The sequence below is a fragment of the Brugia malayi genome, assembly GCF_000002995.4.
Source record: "Brugia malayi strain FR3 genome assembly, contig: Bm_v4_ChrX_scaffold_001, whole genome shotgun sequence".
In the NCBI taxonomy this organism is placed as follows: Eukaryota; Metazoa; Nematoda; class Chromadorea; order Rhabditida; family Onchocercidae; genus Brugia; species Brugia malayi.
In genome coordinates this window covers 19,549,592-19,566,925 of record NW_025062479.1, presented here as the reverse complement: position 1 = coordinate 19,566,925, position 17,334 = coordinate 19,549,592, and the positions used below count along the sequence as shown (strand labels likewise).

The window sequence follows — 17,334 nt, the reverse complement described above, 5'->3', positions numbered from 1 at the left end:
CAGTCTGAATTGACAACAAATTTATTAAATTTCAAGGATGAAAGCATCACCAACATGATAACAAATTTATATACAATGTTTTGAAATGATATAACATATAAACGGTAATAAATGTAAAGCAATAAACAGTAAATGCATGCATTTGCTTGACTACTTTATCAGTGATTTTCGTTTAGTTATGAATGAAACATTTTGCCAATGGCAGTCTTCGACACACAGAATATCGCTAATCATTATTTCAACCGATCGGTATTTGAAAAATTCATTAAAACAGGACAAACCTAGCAACAAATATACGGAACAGAAATAACAATACAATGATTTATAGAAAAGAATATCAAAGATGGGTTTCTTCATACAGTTGAAAATCAAAATAATATCCACATTGTAATCCTAATATTCACATTATTTTAGAGTTAGCTGAGCACAAATCTGACACTCATTTGATCAGCAAATAAATGTCGGAAAAATTTAAATTGAGAATAAAAAATTGGGAAACGAAAAGCAGACTTGTGGAAGCTTCCGCTAACAGAAACAATACCAAAACAATCTGAAATTCTTCATTTCAAAAAATGTGATTTTTCTCAAGTTCCAGATATGAGGGACCTGACAAAGTACAAAGCTAAAACAACGAAGCATTTCACCACACGGAACATGCTAGTCATGAAGCCAACAAATTAGTCCAAAATTAAAAGCGCGCATACTTTATGATTCCATATGAAACGACGCGCAAATATTAACAGCTAAGAAGAAAACAAAAACTTAAAAATATTACAAGAAAATTGGAACATGGAAAATTGGAATATGGCATAGATTGAGCGATACACTACGAATCAGTCCTTGCAAAAAATACGCAATGTAGCAGTGGATGATAGTGCACTGCAGAAGTTAACTTCAAGCAATGTAGTTTTTAAATGCACTTTGGAATCATATTTTTGTGCTCACTAAACAACTAAATGAAATACAATAACGTGACAGATCTTCAGTTCCCAAAAACTGCGTCGGTTCTGGGGTCAGAAACGGATGGAAAAATTAATAAAAAACCTTTCAATAAATGAGTTCGGATAAGAAATCAGAAACACTTTAGAAGTTATGATTATAAATTAGAAGTACTAATTAGAAATACCAACATCGAAATATTATTTAGAATGGCTGAAATGCAGTGCACACCTGTGATAAGCCCTGCATTAACTGTGTCGAGTTTTCTGTAAGTAGACGAAGAACGGCTCAGGTTGAAGCAGCAATACTCTTTTTCGCAGCAATGATTAAGTGATACAATGTGGCAAGTGGTTTGGCACATTTCAAGAAATGATGAGTGAGCAACTGGTTGGCCGAATAACGCTCATCCACTGACACCTCTAGCGCACAATCGATGAAATCACGGAATGAAGGTGAGAGGGTTTCACGTGACGGAAAATCTGGTTTTCCGTTCGTCGCTATCAGGTAGATGGCCTGTATTTATTTAATTGTTGATTACCATAAACAAAAAAATTACGGTGAAACTTTTGCAGCTAAATAAACCATTAACAAATGGATAAAATTTAATGTGGATGAAATTAAAAAAAAAAAAATAGAGGAAATTTAAGGGACATAAATATTACAGCATACGGAATCATGGTCTCACGTTCAAGTGAAAAATCATTTTTCAAAACCGAAAATGAAGAAATTTTCACCCTTAATGGGTTTTCATTCAGATACGGTGGTTCGCCTTCCACCATTTCAATTGCCATTATGCCTAGTGACCAAACATCAACTTTGGGACCGTACTGCTTTCTAGTCACTACTTCTGGGGCCATCCAGTAAGGTGTACCAACCATGGTTGTACGTTTACTTTGTTCTGGACTTATCTGTGCGCAGAATCCAAAATCAGCTATAATAAAGAAATATTTAAGAAAAACGAATGAACTCAAATTACGATTCTTGCATTAAAAAAGCAAACAAATGACCCAACATACTCAGTTTTACAGAACCATCCATTCCAAGAAGGATATTGTCTGATTTAATATCGCGATGAATCACATGCCGACTATGAAGGAATTCCAGTGCTTGTAGTACCTGCAATTAAATGGCTACTGCACAATGGTCTTATATAACTTTGCACTAAATTCTCATTTTCCTCGAGTAGCATTATTCATTAATTAACCCAATGAAGGATTAATCATGTGATGGAAGAAACGTACTAATAGACCATTACGAGAACCAAAGGTTTTTTAACTTGCAGAAATCAAAAATTACAAGAAATTATTAATCTGAAGCATTTTGAAGTATTAGAGACGCTTACTTCTCTGCACACAGCGGCAATCATTCCTTCTTCCATTTGACATTCCGTTACCACATCCGTCAGTGAACCACCTGCCAAATATTCCATTACTACCTGAAACAGATATGCCATAGTTCACACTCAAAAACAATGCTTAGCCTTTCAAACGACATTTTTAAACTTTTTATATCTAAAAGCGCTGCTTCTCAAAACAAAGGCTTCTGCTAAATTTGTGGATGGAAGATGGCCTTTTGTTGCCAAGAAATTACAAGTAAGTAGTGAAGACAATATTTTAAAGAACTCGGAAGTGTTTTGCAAACTATTAATCCAATTAATGATGACGTTCTTTTTGAACTGTGGAACAAGCTAGTTCAGTAACAGTGCTACAAGGCACAAGCAACAGAACTGCTTGTCGCGATAATTTCCCTTGTCGTTGCACAACTGCACATCTTTGGTTACACGATGACAGTCCGGCTTATTGGCAAGGAAGTGCATGAAATGCTGGATGGTATAGAACTCAGAAGCCTTCCAAACTCACTCCTTTCTGATCCATTTGACCAAATGAATCACAGTATATACGTCAGTTGACGTATGGGAAGACATAAAATGTCTGGTCTAAAAGGAGAAAGAGGAGAAGACAAATGTGAGTGAAAAGCAGAGAAAGAAATGAACTAGCTCATATACTCAAGTTTAATACGTTTCATATTAAATACAGTTTAAAGTTTTTGTGTGTTAAAATAAGTCGCTAGTGCTGATCCTACTTTTATTGATAACAACAACATTCACCCCAAATATCAGTTGATTTTCACAAAGAAATCTCTTTCGAAAGATCACAAAGAAATTTCTTTTTAATATGTCTTAACGCAGTTAAGCCTACGTCTAGTACGTTTCTCTACCATTACGAAACAATGCCTGTTCTTGTGGATAGTAAATCTAATGTTTTCACAAATGCCAAAATTGAAAAGGAACATTAAAACGTTAATGAAAGAAGAAATACCCAGAGGTCGTCACCAACGAGATAAGAGTCAAGATAATTAACGATGTTAGCATGCTTATTCTCACGCATCACCAGTATCTCGTTGATAATAAGTTCCTTCTTAGGTTGCTGCGCCAAATTCATCTGTTTTATTGCAACCTCTGCACCTGTACTGATTTCGATTGCTGTGAATACCGATCCTGATGCTCTACAATCAAGCATTTATTGGACCTATTACTTTATTAATTATATGTAAATAACCAGTGCGATACCCTAAATTTTAGAAATTTATCTTCAAAACAATCTAATAAACCATTAAAGAACAGTCAAAGACCAATTGTCCTATCAAACAAAAGACATTCGATTCAAGCTAAAATGTCCGCACTAGTCTGGATTCTCTTGTAAGAGACGAAGCTTATTTCAGAAAACATTAAGGAAACTGAATTCCAGTTTCAAAGGTTATCCAACAAGACACCTGTAAGAATACCGCTTGTATGCGCTGAAAATCCCTTACCCGGAACCAATTTTATCTACTTTTTGATATTTCCGATCTGGATTTCCAATTGTAACAATTGTCCGCAATTTAGCTAACACCTCGGAATCAGATACTTTTTTTCGACGCCCTCCTGATCGATTAGTGAGACCAAAATGACCGCCGGTTATTAAAGCATTGTTCATGCACAATTCTATCTTCTCTTCATCCATTTTTGGCTTTGTATACTGCAATAGATTTGCTCTGCATAGTGGGACATACAAGATCTGATTTGAAAGGGTACAGAATTTTGAGCTACTTTTCTAGCTGTGAAACTGATTTAAGCTGTAACAAAACATTAAAATGACAATGCGATTAACCTTAAAAAAACCTTGTATGATAGTATTGTTCCCATCGCTTTCTTTTAATTTTTATACACTCACGCATATTTGACAAACAAAATGAACTTACAATAGATATAGTACGCGCAGGACGATCAGGTATAGGTGGTGCGGGAACATCACCTGATTCATCATCATCAAGAACTGCAGGAACTGCATAGTCCTGAAAATTCCAATAATTTTACGGAGACATAATTCGTCAGAAATAATAGAGTAAATAAAACCTGGTACGAAGAAAAAAAAAAAAAACGCTGACCGTAGGATGTGAAGTATGTTGATCGGTATTTGATGATGAATGTGATGAATTACTGTTGCTTCCTGAAGAAAGATGTTCACTAGTACTATAAAGTGTATAGCTACCTAACTGTTCGCTTTTCAGTAAACCCGTATGTGTTGATGTCGATAACCCTGAAAAAAAATATGAGCTCTGAAACTGAAATTCAACTGAAAGCAGTAGTAACATTCATAACTGAAGAAAAAAAAATATGTAGTGTTCTAGAACGATAAATGGTGATATACTTTTTCCCTAAAACAGGCTCGAATAGATCAATCTGATAATTTATTTATTTAGTTGCATATTAAAAACTGTTTATGTATTATGTAATGCGAACATAAAGAATTTCATAGCACAATCTTCTTACCCTTTCGACAAGCAATGACGGTGAAGTAAACAAATTTATTAACAATTTATGAGAACTCTGCTATTTAACTTTAAAAAGGATTCTTGTTTAAAGTGCTGCAGAAGTTACCGACTCACCGCGGTGACATGTGTTATTCTGTGATGCAGTCAGCAAATGTCGATGTTGTATTGGTCCCTGAGGTTCATTTTCACTTTCATTCTGATAATTTCCTCGATGTGATAACGACGAACTGGAACAGAGACTAACAAGGTGTGCTGCTGCATTTATATCTCGCTGTTGCTGCTGTCGCTGCTGTTCTACGTTAACTCGGTGAATTAATGAACAACCTGAAAGAAACTAGTCGAACCAAAGTTACTTATTTTTTAATCATTATCCAGAATATAAAAACTTATTTATAGTTAACTTCATGTTTCAAGCAAGTTTGAGGCATGACAGCATTACAATTAAACATATGCAACCACATTTTTAATCATATGTAATCTCAATGAGCGAAAGTCACTATCAGTATTTTATTGACGAAGACGAGTTCATTTAATTTGTTATAACTGTCATTTTTGATAAACCTATCCTAAAAAAAAAGACTTCTAGATAGTCAAAACCTTCAAACGAAGATGGCTGCAGCCATTTCTGTTGAGACGAATCAGCTTGCGTATAATACTTTAGGGCATCAAGCACAGCCTGAGGATTCTGCTGTTGCTCCTGCTTGCTAATTTGTGCACTTTGTAATAACTGCGCCCACATTGGTGGCATACCCTGAAAAAATGAATTCGTTGAAAAAAAAGTGATAAGAATGAAGAGAATATTGAAAATGTTAAAATGCACAAACAAGGCATTAGGACGGCAAACATATAAATAATAAAGCAAAAATGAAGTATCACATATAAGCCTAGCGTATATAGTACTAAGCGCAATGATCAATCATCGACCTGCAGTCATCCGGAAACAAACAAATCAAATATTTTGAGCATGAGTGGAATAAATAATCTCAGCAAAAGTTTAAAAACTATTTTTTAACTGCTCCGGATTCTTACCCAGCATATAACATGGTCAAACCGTTTTCAGAGTCGAAATAATGTGATGTACTACTGATATAAAAAAAAAAAAATGTTGGTATTATGAACAGAAATTCAGTGTCTCTGCATGTTAAATGCCTTATACTTATAAAATTCTTAAAAGATACAAATGATTTGAAAAAAGGTGAAAAATTCCAACACGTGCAGCACTTTTAGCAATTTTTGCTTTCTTCATTTAGAATGATCGAGTAAATGAAACTTCTAAAGGAAAAGAATAAATCTCCGATAACAGTCCATTATGATTGAGGCAGAACCGATTTTGAAAGGTCCTAATAAAACTCAAAGAGAAGAAAAAAGAGCTAAATTATATTAGACAAGAATGGTAAATTCAAAAAATAGAAACAAATATAGATTTCAATATGCAAAAGCAAGATGATTAAAAATTAACATTCAATAAGATTTCTGAACACGTTATAAACATGCTCCATGATTTAATAAACCAAAAAATATTACTTGACATGAGAGAAACAGCTACGAATGAGAGTTGTGGGAGTAAAATCATACATGAAATACATATGGACATGCATAGTATGTGCAGTGGATATATATGAGTTCCAAACATGATCTAAAGACTGCCAAATTCACCACTGTTTTTCAATCCAAAAATTTAAATAACACTGTTTGAATATTTTAGTGAAAAAAATAAACCATAAAACTGATAGCATATGTTATAAAACACCAGCTTGAATTACTTAACTAGATTGTATGCCTTCAAATTATTTAACGTTTCACATAACAATAGTGTGTTTGTGAGAAAAATGAAATGTGATGAGAAATAAGGGATTGAGAACATGATTTTCCAGATTATAATTTAAAGCCTCTTCATAGGCTAAAGCTTACTAAAAAGGAAATATCTAAACAATAAAGACTAATATTGCTATAGATGGACTTTATTTTTAACACTTGGAATTATCAGATGCAAAAAGTTAGAAATAAGAAACAAAAAAATCAGGTAAATATAAATGCGAGCTATGTGTGATAATTTTTCAAAATAAATTGAAATGCCTCCTTTACCTCAAAAATATGATATTTATTCAAAAACTAAATGCCCTACAACAAAAACTACCAATGTGACCAAAGTCAGTCTAATTTTATAATCGATTTAAAAGGTTAAATCAAAAACCAGTTCATTAGTTATGAAAGAAGTATAAAATATAATGCTCCATGAAAGTAGGATCGCCCACTCATCCTCTAAAATAATTTCCATTCCATGATAAAAAAAAAGAGAGGATATCAGGTTAAGAGGGTTAAAAAGTTAAAAACTAACATATATAAATATGTTATATCCTAAAGCAATTTTCTGACTACCCACTTATACAAATAAATTTTTGCTTCATCTTCATTTACACATCGTCAAAGAAGAAACATACAGTAAGCGGTATCTTATTGAACAGCACTTCAGATATTTGTAGAACTGTCTTTGAGAATCACTTGTTAGCGTATTGGGAGAAATAAAAAACAAACATGGGGGAACACTGAAAAAAGTGAAACAAGATAATGTTCTGGTTCTCAACATTAACATACTATTTATTTAACGAATCATATGACGTGAAATCTTATTTGAGAAAAACGATATCTTTTTCCACAGACTGACTTCTTCTTGCAATGATTTCAAAGTTATTGTAATGCTGATTACTATTCAATGTATACAATAAGGTAATATCACTTTGACCGACTAAGAAATTTTTTATATTCATGAAAAGAAAGGCGAGAGAGCTAGCAAGATGATCAAGTGTAGGAAAAGCGAAATTAGAAAAAATTAAATTTTTCGACAGTGAGTCTATGAAAATCTGAAAGATTAGTCAAGAGGCTTGTTCAGGATTGACATAGCATTATCTGTCTCACTGCATTATCGCAATGGCTAAAAGACTGATGTAAAGTCTAGGAACAATATGCCTAGATCCAAGAAACAAGTAAAGAGACATAGTTTTGTTATTGTGATAGTGCTAAATTAATAAAATGGATTTAGAATTTTCCAACAACTTCAACAGCCGTTAACTTGTGGTAAACTTGACATTTTGTCTGAAAAGCGGAAAGAAGAACAGATACCGTGAATTCGCCAGTTTCTGGATCATAACCAACGTGAATAGTGTGTTCAAAATTGCTTGGTAATGAAATGACAGGTTTATCGTTTGTCCTTTCTTTTTCCTTATTTTCTGTAAAAAATATCTCATCTCTTCATTTCCTGCACCGCAAATCACATAATGTTACTTAATGAAAAGGCAATAAATCAAAAGGCAATAAAAAAATTCTTTTTGTAAGACGGAAAGCTTTCTAGAAATCTAATTAGCTAGAAACAAAATATATTGAAAAAAAAATATATATATATATATATATATATATATATATATAGATTAATAATACTTTCTTTTCATCTAACCATGCTAATTATTTTCAAAAGCATTTCAATACTATTTAACATTTCATTCCGTCTGAATTAAAACAATTCGTCAAAAACTATATAAGCATGATCTTGAACAATCCTCAATATAATGACCGAAATTATCAGCTCCCAAATTTAAACCGTTGCATTCAATTGCCCGTATATCAAAATAATCTAATGCTCTTGTTTAAAAATTGTTTCCGCACAAAACCTTTACTTCAAAACAAAAACACTGGTCCTCTGATTCGAAAATTAATGTTTTACTGGACCACTAATCTTTTGAACAAAACTGAAAGATTCTCTTTTCTTTTGAAATTCATGAAACTTCATTATTACAAATCACTGATCGGAACATTATTCAAGCTTCATTCACTACATCTAAGATTAATTTTGTAAAGTTAGTAAAAGAAGAGAATTATGTGGATACGATATTTTTGTTCAATATTCTTTAAAGTGAAGTGAACTGTGGAATGACAACAATATGATAGCAGTATTCCACCATTTAGCTTAAGAAATTTGTTGGAGTACATTTACTGCTTAGAAACAACTTGTTGTAGGAATACTCTATAAGTTTTAGGGAATGACTCCATAACAAACAGTTTCACAGTTTTCCATATATTAGTGCAATGTGCTACTTTATTCTATACGTTAACACATTCGAACTTCCAAACGACATTTGAAAGATAACTCACTTTTTCCACCGAAAGTTTTTTTCTTCGTTTTCTTGTTAACAACAGGTAGAGAACCATAATGTTCTGGATTTGACATTGGTTCACGTGGCAATGGCTTCAATTCCACAAATGACTGATCACGAAAAGCATTAGAAGTACTACTACTGTATCTAAATAACAGCATTATTTCAAGAAGAAAACAGAAATAAATTACTAATCTGATTTCTGCAATCCTTTTCGTTTAAAATGATTATTAATATAAAATGAAAAATCTGAAATTAATTATATCTTACACAGTAATAATCATCCCACTAATAATCTCGATGGAGAGTTATTGCGAATACTCCTACAATGTTACAATGATATGCAATTTAGTGTAAAAAAATACGAGTGTTATTATTTGCTTCCACCACTTTTCGTTCTCCCATAACATTTCTTGCAGACTTGCTCCTATTCTTACTTAAATCTTGAAAATTTAAAGAGTTCATAGCATTTGTTACAGTATTACAATATATACTTCGTTCTCAATACATTCTCAATTTTGAAACGTTTCGCTGTCACAATCAAATCAAAAGATGAGATTCATGAAAAACGACTTCATCTGGAAACTGAAATAACATCCTCTTTCTGGAACTAGAAATAGTGCATCGTCTTCTGCAAATGTTCGAAATTCATCGGTCAAAAGAAACACGAGCTACTCGCCATAGCATAAGAAATTACATCAATTAAAACAAGGATAAAATAATAAAAGTATTAACCTTAATGGCGGAGGAGGTGGTTTCTCGTCATGAACCGAAGACATTATCTGTAAATCGAAGTTAGGAAAAGAGATACGTGTGCAATCCAGTAATATGCTCACGTGTTACGTTTGATAAAATAACAACAGTATCAGCAAGAATACTTGTAGAAACAGAATGAGTCACAGTCAAGGTAAAGGATACAGCGGCTCAGGAAACATCTGCATCAAATCCCTGAACAAAATGAATAGTGTGAGATTACCTCACGGGCAATGTCCAGAGAAGAAATTTCGAAAGCCACACTACTCTATTTACGTAACCTGAAATTATGAGGATTGAAATGACGTGGTACGCAACAAATCAACCATGTAATGAATTAACCTAGCTAGTCTCTACCAAGCCATGCATAAGGGACGAACTGGAATGAGCACATCAGCATAATAACATAAATGAACATCGCGTGAGCGACAACAATAACATTCCACAACCATATGTCTCTCCATAAGAGTGAAACTTCCACCACTCTTCACAGGTTATAGGTTTAGAGGACAATTCGCCAACGCTTTCCATTTTAACCAGAAAAGAGCAATTACGATTTAAATAGACAAACATATTCACAGGCTGCACTCAATACATTTCCGAAAAGTAGTTATGTAGGCTTACATCTTCCCTACTCTTCAACAACTCAAGTATACAGACGGAAAGGCAAATATGTATTAATGAAGGACTATACAACAAGCCTCTGTACTCAGTAATACGCACACACGCAGACATTATCTCATTTACGGCAAAATCCCAACAAGCATTGACGTGTATGCACGCATGAAGGCATTCTCTGCCATCTTATTAGAGTATGCACACGACATGTATGCATGATGTGCGCGTGCATGACGTTGCAATGATATGATAGAAGAAAGAAGTGGAAGGAATGCGATCAGTGCGATCACGTCATAGTGGTATGAAGAGGTAAAGAAGGCATTCCATGCCCTTTCCATGTCGAAGTAATTGCAAACATGCCTGTTCAAGTGTGGAAAGAGAAGAAATAAAGCCAAAAATACAGGGAAAGATTAAGAAAATTTAATTCTAGGGACCAGTCAAAATTGTTCTTATAAAAAAGTAGACTTCAAGGAACAACAAACTTTCTGTTTAGTTTTAGTAAAAAATAAAGAGGTAGTAGGAGAGATAAGACAATAAGTCTTTCGCAGTCTGTAGTATATTTCTCTTTCTAAAAGTGTGTTTTAACTGGAAGAGAAGTAATAGAAGAAAAAAGAATCAAAGGGAGAAGAAATTGTTGAATAATGAAGATGAACGCGTACATTTGTGTTGCTAGAATGTGGAAAACAGAAGTCGCCATCGGGTGATGTAATCGCCAGCACAAAAAGTTAACTAAACATTTCATATGGCAACTTGTCGAATAGCTGCAATCAACGATAATCTGCTAATAGAAGATGAAGCCTATGGAGCACTTAGAAAGATTGTGACGTAATAATTTAGTCATGAAGATGATAAAGAAATCAGAACGATTCTGTTGCTCATTTGATAATTACAAAAGCAATTTTCCAAAGCTTTTACTTCAAACAACGATTTCTTTAGTGCGATCCTGCAAGAACAGCAGCGTTCTAATTATCAACTTAGATCACACATGATCTTCTTGATTTTGATAGCCATCTTCGTTAGGATCTTTTTTATCAAGTAGAACAGATGTTGCAAGCATAAGAAACCAATAAGCTGTACAAAATGAGGAACAAATAACAAAGTAAATATTGGCGTATATTTTGTGCATACCATATAGAAACAAATACACAATGACATGATATAATTTCATTTAAATCAATACTTTCTCAGAAATACATAAAATCAAACTTACAACATTAAAATTCCAAAATTTGAGGCAGACATCCATTATTTTTAACATTTACTTTTCTTCTAGTATCATTATAATGGAAAGACAAGAACAGTAGATGAAGACTTGTATTGCAGTAAGCTAATTCAATAATGTGAATATTGATTGCTATGTAAATGATGTATGACCTTAACAACTGCGCATTTCTGATAATATTTATTTATTATCCATACTAGATACGTCTGTGCAATGAGGTCGAAAGATCATTAAAATATTCTTTAAAACTGATAAAATTCATCTCAGAGATAAATAATTTCCTGGTACAAAGGATTCTTTTTTATGAAGAAATTCTATTAGTTACTACAATGACTTAAAAGATCAAAACTGTCAAATCGAAGAAACCCTTACACTTCTTACGTCATCATCAAACTGCAGCTCACTTCTCAGATTTCTACGCATGTATATAAATAAATCTGCAGCTGTAATTACATCAAAGCACTTTGAGAGCATAATCCACAGATCATGGTAATCGATTTTCCATCTGTGGGTCTCTGATCCGATGAATTCCAAGTCCAATTGTATTTTTTTTTACACGGATTACACCACAGGTTTTGTGGAATAGGAAAATTCAATTCTTTAAAAGTAATAGTTAAAAAAGGATATTAAAGTGCAGCAACGAATTCATGCTACATAATTCATAAATTATTTATGTAGTGAAGGAATTTAAAGGATATAAGAAAAGCAAAGAAGCAAATGAATGCGAAATTTATCTTTTTCTAAACAAAAAAGTGGTAGTGTTAAAAGACCATCACGAAGAGAATGAAACAAAAAGACAAAATTTTTGGAGTTCGAAAAGCACCTAGAATAAGTCCTCCTGCTATCTAACGACTCAAAAATCGTTGCACAGTTACTTCCAAATACACTATGACAAGATCTTACAGAGAAAATGAGATAGGCCTTTATAACATATTTCGTTATGCAAGGGTTAAGGAAACTGAAGGAATGTTTTCAGTTAAACTTTTTAGTTGGAATTTAAAAAAATTTTAGACACAGTAAAGGCAAAGGCAAGAATGTATAGAAATGTAAGCTCCGCACTCGAACAGATCTTCACTGCCTTTCCTCTTTTTCCGCTTGCTGTTCTGCAAAGAAATTTTATTTTTATATCCAACATATACATCAGCTAGTATGATCTTTTCTCTCCACCACAGTACTGATCTATATACTTATACGCAAAACATAAATATGCATAAAAGCAATGAAATAAAAATGGCCAATGATCAGCAGAACTGGGAAAAAATAGGGAGAGAAGATTTTTTTGTAGATGACTGTATTATTTAAGGGAATAAAGAGAAAATGTTGCAAGAATGGGTGATATTACTGGTGGAGAGCGAAGAGATTCCTTCATAAGGCTGCTCAAAAATCTATTTCTGCCTTCATTGTTAAATAATCCATCAATTACTGATAGAAACGAGATAAATGGAATATGAAAAATTTCTCAATACTACTAATTATTGCTCAAAAATTCAATAGTTCAAAAAAGTTTCTGAATATTATATAAAGCAATGAATTAGGAAAAATGACACTTTGTGACTTGTAATGGAAGGAAACTCACTACTAATTAGCTAGAAATCAAACTAAATGCAAATGATACTGCTAGCGCAGTAAACAGATAAGAAATCCAAATGGTTCGATACTAAGCAGGAATCGTGAACTACGGGCTCATACAACAACGGAAATTATAACCGGAAACGAAGCATGTGTCGCGTAATTGATCCGCTATATTTAGTCCAACGAAATGGAGGAAGAATTGGTTATTACTGTATTAATTAATGTAAGAAAAGAGTGTTCATTCAGGTTTCTTCTCAATAAAGAAGGCAGAACACGCGATCAATTAACTGAAAGTTGCAAAACTGCATGAAAAAGCACTGATAAGGAAAAAACATAAACTGTTTATAATTAGGATACAGTTCTTAAATTAGATTATTTGGTACAGTACTGGGCGTTAAGTATTGAACAAACATCAGTTGATAGTAAATGATGAATGTGTCACAAATATAATAGAATCACTGATCCTATCAGTCCAAATGGTTCTTTGTCATTCACATTAATTTTATTTCTTCTTGTACAATCTCTATTTATAATTTATTTATCTAAAGAGAAAAAAAAACTGGTGCTTTTGTTGTAGTCTTTGCCATTTACATCAATTAAAAATGATGACTGCTTGTGTCGGCACAATTATGTTAAAGCTAGTCTCCGAGAAAATAATAACTCGGATAATTTGATATTCTAGGATGAGAATCACTAATAACTGCAATTAATGGTCAAATTGAGTGTTATCAAGAAATCAGAGGCAAATTAACTAAAAACGAAAAACACGAAAAAAATTATGAATGCCACGATTCAAAATTGAAGTCCAAAGGTTGTGAAAAAGTGTAATTAATCCAGTTTCTGATTAACTAAGGAAAGCTGATAAGCCAAAAAAGGCCTGATCTTTTTCTTAATTTTGGGAAAAAAAATTGCCTTTGTAAAAATCTTTGCCACTCACACTAATTTTATTTTTTCTTGCACAATTTCTACTTACGATTTATTTATTTAAGCTCAACTAGATTTCGATTTCATTATGATTTTCTTAATTGAGCAGCTTGTATATATCAAAAATCTAATTTTAAAGAACTGTGTGCCAACGTGGATCGAATTTAATCCAAAATTTGTTTTTTAGAAAAGAGATGAGGTTACAATGGAAGCATTGTCCAAGTATGTCGCAATCTCAAAACGGAAGAAAAACATCAACAGATTTTTCAAGTATGGTCCGAATTTGAGCAAATTAAACAAATGAGGTAGTAATGCGTTGGCACTTAGATCATTATTATAATTCAATAGACGGTTGCAGGTGGTATAAGCATTGCAGCACCGACAATTTCACCGTAAATAAACAATTAAAGGAAACGAAACTAGTTATAATCACTACTTACCACTTTCTTGCAATTCCATCTTTTGCCTCTTCCATCTTCTCTCCTGTTTTTGAATTGTGCCCAAAGTTCTGGCCTAATTTTTTTCAAATACCTGCACTTTTGAATACCACTTCTAATTAAATTTCATCCTACCTTTTCTTTTCCTCATCCCACCTTTCAAACATTCAACTACCCTAATACTATTATCCTTACCCTTTGATCTTTACAATATTTCCTGAATCATTTCTTAAAGCGATCGAATAAAACTTCCTCATGTGGAATTGTATGCTATGGTACCTCAATTAATAGCTTAAAGTTAAATTAAGCATTTGAACTGAACATGGAAGCTTTACTCACTTCTAGATGCTAGGGATCTAAAAATTTGTTTACTAGGAACTAAATCTGAAATCAGTGAAATTCAGTACAGTATTGCGTCACCTTAAAAACAACATAATTTTTGCTGGAAAAAACATGAATCTGGAACAGGAAGGAAATTGGCAATATAGGAAGAAAGGAAAGTAGAATTTAAAGGAAATTCAGTTTTTTCCAATTAAAAAAATAAGCTCGAAGTTTTTCGAGAAAAGATTTTCTAATTTATTATATATGTTTGGATTTGAAAGGAAAATGCAAGCGATAGAAGGAATTCGTTTAAAACCGAAGCAAGTCTTTAAATTTATAAAATTTATTAAAGTTTTGAAGTGGCAAACGAAAGAATGAGGCAAATAAATGATATAAGAAATGATAGCGAAGGATCACCTAAACGGTTTTTTTGCAGAATAAGTCTTATGATCCAGCAGTTTCTTAGTTCTCCCATTATAGTTCGAAACCTTCCTCTTTCAACCGAAGCAATTCTATATAATTGAATTTTTAACTGCATGGGATTAAATGAAACAAAACAAAAAAAGAAAAGTAATGAGAGTAACTTTTGCTTATGGTCATTCGTTCCAGCTAATTTTAGTTTTACTTAATTCAGCAATTTCTTTATTAAATAAACGAAACTAAACCAGACCATCTCACTATGAATTCCCAAGAGCTTGAATGACAGATGTTCTAATCCACTGAGAGCCAAACAACAGGAAAGATGAAAGCAGATCCTGGACAAACGTCTAATATCAGGAGAGCGCTCCCTGACTGTGTCCGATATGCGCCCAGTGAAAATTCGTCATATTTGATATCATATTATGAAGAATGAATTTATTCTGACATTATTTTGAAACTTTGCAACGTCAGTTTCTTCTTAAAGAAAAAGGATAATAATGAATGCATCATTACTTTTGAGGGAGTTAGACTTTAACAATGCCGCCCGGATTATTCTAAGATAAAGTGAACATAACACTATTAAGAAATTCACCATTTCATGGAAACCTAATTATTTAGCCGCCAAGAAATTAAATTGCATACCACTATTCTGGAACCTATTGATTCTAAAACTGTGTGCAAAAATAATGCAACAAAATAAAGTGCAAAAATATTGCAATAAAGTAAATAAACGGAGAATAGAAGTGTAGATGAAATATGAAAGAGGACATTGTAGATAGAGAATCTGTAGGAGCGGGGAATACAAAGCGACGAGCGGAGAGCGGTTTGGAATTGCGGGAAAGAGACGATCGAACAACGTCAAAATGTGTGTGAAGGAGACATGCCATCATGACATTGCGTCCCACCACCACCTATATTCGATCGGAGGAACCGGCTGACTCCTTCACACCGTTAAACTATGCTCAAAATGGTACGCGATTAGAGAAGAATATGTAGAACATTTGACCATTATCATTACTACACAGATTATAATGAAGACAGAATGCGCCACATCCATTTTTGGAGTACTACCATAACAGGTATCTTCTCTCCAAATAAGCCACTTCTACTGTAATGAACGTTAATATGGCACCGTTCCTGAAATCTGTTGCTATACTTCTGGTATAATACGTGCATCTTTCATGGATTGTAACAAATTTTACAAATGCAAGTGCTACCGTTCACTACTTCAAATTAACTTAAGTGAAAAAAGTAGATCAAAGTGTATGATAAAACCCTTGCAAGCAAATTTGAATTATTTTTCTAGTATTTCACAGACCTTTGTTGATTAACTCAATTCATAAATTGAGATGCTACTGCTGTTGCTGGCTATTGAAGAATGAAGTTTTTTAATGATCAATGTAGAATCTAGTTCCGACCGAATTATTATAGACAGAGTGTTGCAGAGACTGTGGTTAGTGTTAACACTGTCATAAGCAAAATACTGGGGTATTCCTATTGATTTTTGATTTATATTGATAGATTTTAAAGTTTTCGTTGTTTTTACTTCAGATCTAGTTGATTCGAAGTTAAAGTTCAGAGATTAATGGAGGAATTCGACTCTAAATCAAAAATTAAAAGCTGAAAGATCAATTCACTTAAAGTAAAGAATGAAAAAGTAAAGGAACGTTAATGCTATACAAACATTGTAATTGACTGAAGGAGAGGAACAAATGTAAGCTGATCAGCTGACAGCAGTGCCAGTCATTTCGGTTGATTGATGTAAAAAGCAAAATGATACGAAGAGCAAATCTTAAGGTAAATGTCTACTTCCGGTGTAATTCTGCTTTGCTCATAATGAACTAATGAAATGTTATTAAGGCAATCCGACCTAACTTATCTCATCGAGGAAGATTAGTAAAACTGATGCACCATGACAGATTCGTCTAGTATTAAAAAGCATATATTTTGATCCCTCCATTACTAAGTTTCAAGATAACTATTGCTAGAGCGTCAGAATATCGAAGTGATATTTCAGTGATCAGATATGAGTGTGAGTGAAAATACTAGTTACAGTGCACTATGACATGACACAGCAAATAAAAATCCGATTTCTTAAAAATTTAGTTGGCAATGAAGCAAACTATCCAGCCATTCCCGTCTCCCGAGATAACTGCAAGCGCTTGAT

General features: G+C 33.1%; 1 protein-coding gene across 2 annotated transcripts; it reads right to left on the bottom strand.

Moving 5' to 3' along the window:
- Positions 1-1,227: 1,227 nt before the first annotated feature.
- Bma-pak-1 (Uncharacterized protein) lies at positions 1,228-9,679 on the bottom strand (the record flags this gene model as incomplete). Of its 2 annotated transcripts, XM_043075440.1 has the most annotated exons (13): positions 1,228-1,452; positions 1,674-1,870; positions 1,956-2,055; positions 2,282-2,374; positions 3,258-3,444; positions 3,751-3,956; positions 4,180-4,272; positions 4,366-4,517; positions 4,867-5,076; positions 5,350-5,503; positions 7,873-7,979; positions 8,899-9,047; positions 9,636-9,679. In XM_043075440.1, 13 exons carry the CDS (start codon positions 9,677-9,679, stop codon positions 1,228-1,230), a joined length of 1,917 nt encoding a protein of 638 aa, XP_042931374.1. The 2 variants fall into 2 exon arrangements, with proteins under 2 accessions (XP_042931374.1, XP_001898312.1); XM_001898277.1 differs by lacking the exons at positions 7,873-7,979; positions 8,899-9,047; positions 9,636-9,679 and having other exon boundaries at positions 5,350-5,500.
- Between the last annotated feature and the right edge of the window lie 7,655 nt (positions 9,680-17,334).